Source organism: Austrofundulus limnaeus, unplaced genomic scaffold, assembly GCF_001266775.1.
Source record: "Austrofundulus limnaeus strain Quisiro unplaced genomic scaffold, Austrofundulus_limnaeus-1.0 Scaffold801, whole genome shotgun sequence".
Taxonomy (NCBI): domain Eukaryota; kingdom Metazoa; phylum Chordata; class Actinopteri; order Cyprinodontiformes; family Rivulidae; genus Austrofundulus; species Austrofundulus limnaeus.
Window position 1 is genome coordinate 158,117 of NW_013953203.1, and position 2,095 is coordinate 160,211.

At 37.1% G+C, this 2,095-nt stretch overlaps 1 protein-coding gene across 1 annotated transcript in view; it reads right to left on the reverse strand.

Annotated features, from left to right (window-relative positions):
- Positions 1 to 625: 625 nt before the first annotated feature.
- LOC106532610 (cytochrome P450 4B1) overlaps positions 626 to 2,095 on the reverse strand; it is a gene marked incomplete at its 3' end in the record, with an annotated part of 5,496 nt that continues 4,026 nt past the window's right edge. The window contains 6 exon segments of the mRNA XM_014028716.1: positions 626 to 732; positions 815 to 969; positions 1,114 to 1,238; positions 1,388 to 1,515; positions 1,622 to 1,666; positions 1,799 to 1,943. Coding sequence (XP_013884170.1) covers positions 626 to 732; positions 815 to 969; positions 1,114 to 1,238; positions 1,388 to 1,515; positions 1,622 to 1,666; positions 1,799 to 1,943 — 705 coding nt within the window.

Here is a 2,095-nt window from a genome sequence, read left to right on the forward strand (position 1 = left end):
GATATATGTATGTATGGACTGAGAATCTTTGACTTGCTTCATTTCACAACTAATAAGGTCCAGCTGGCAGGCCGCCACAACGGCTTTATTCTTCACTGTGACAAAAAAGCTCAGGAAGATTAAAAAAAGACCAGGATTACAATAAAAAAATAATTTAAAAAAAATCCAGTTTTATCCAATTTATTTATACTCAAAGATTTGTCTTTTAGCTTGTTGCTCAGAAGACAAAAATGACTGCAGCTGCCATTGTTTTGTTCACCATTGACCTGCATAATAAAGTTACAGGGATAACTGTAGGCCATCTTCTGCTGGCGTTAGCATTATGACTTAATTTTATCTCATATCTTATCTGTTATCAAGTTTTTGCAATTCTTTTTTATGTGTTGTTTCAACTTGTTATTTTGACTAGTTTGCTTCAACTCTGTCTTTTGATTTTCSAGAGTTTGGCACAACACTTGGGGGGTTTCTTTTGCAATAATCATTTCTACAATTTTGAAACATTTTCAGTCGAGTATTTTCAGTTTAATGCCTCAAAAAATATTGAGCGTTGTCCTTACAAAAAGTGAACAAAAAAAAGGTGTAGTTTTGTGAAATCCAGGGTCAGCATCGATATCACATAACGTACCCTCGTAAAGAGAAGGATGTCCAGAAAATCCAAGTATCTGTTGGCCTGTATGCGACCAAGTTCCGTCTCTTCCTTTAGTGCTTCTTTTCGCTTTTTTACAACTTCCGCTTTAAAATAAATTTTAAAGTTTTAGCTCTTGCGTTCCACAAATTACAAACTGTTCACATCAGCTGGGTGGAGTTAGTTTACCTGTATGACTATGAGCCACTTTGCAGGCCTTCCTGTATCTGAAACCATGTGGGCTGAGGTAGAAAATGAGGTTGCTGTGGTATGGAAACGTCCTCTTCCGGAGGCTAACAAGATCGCTGAGCTCATACACTGCTTTGATGTACGCATTTGTTCCCCTGACATGGGAAAGAGGAGAACATTAACAACAACATTAAGAGCTACATTTCCTTTGCTTGTGACTGGAGATTTGATTTTAATCTGAAGCAGTAGAGAAAACAGGAAGTCGAATTGTGAATTGCRACAGGTTTACATAAACTCACCCCTCTGTCTGACAGTTGCTTTTGCAGCTAAACGCACACTGCAGGATGGTGTCAAGCGTCATAAGGCTCACGTGCTCAAATAATTCAAAAGTCTCATTGGTCTTTGCATAACTTTCCCATTTGTCCTGGAAACAACGAGAAAACAAACATTGCATCTTTGCAAAGGACATAAAAACACTGTATTAAWCTGAACAATTTAGATTTTTACATCCTTTGTAACATGTTAAATTGTTATGAATAGTAAATTACACCGTCCGGATTTGTATTCACATACCAGCATCGTTTTAGCAGACTGTGACATCAGCTGCACGTARGGTTTTAAAACATCATAATGGAAACCTGGAGTCAAGAGTCTTCTGTGGCGAAACCATTTCTTTCCGTTTGACACTAACAAACCATCTCCTAAAAACAAAGTCAGACATTGTAAGTGTTAGTGAGTAACACAGCTTAATAAATAACCCTGCCATAAGGGGAGAAAAAATATGTACAAAAAACAAAAAAATCTTACCAATCCAAGGCACGAGAAAAGAATATATAAATTCATCCTTTGGTTCTGTTGGGAGGAAGAGAAATAAAAGCTTTGTTAGATCAACTGTTAGATGCTACAATGAATCTGGTATAGGACTGCAAAATGACAACTTTAGCTGCTTAACTGCAACAGAAAGTGAAGATCAAAGACACACACCTGCTGATGTTAGTATGGTTTTTACATAATCTGGATGATGAATGCTGAGCAAGCAAAGAAAGGGGCCAAACCACAATGGAAAAGCATTAGGGTATTTCTTTCCCCACTCCAACGCTTTGAACAAATCAGTTCCATCTTGTTTAAACTAAAAAAGAAACAACAACAGAATGTGACTGAAAACAATGCATTGTTTGACTTCCTGCAGAAACTCTAGCCTGATGTGAACTGTGTTTTATGAGCTGTAATAAACAGCATATCACAAAAGTGTCGTAAATAGAAGCAGGAATAAACCCAGGT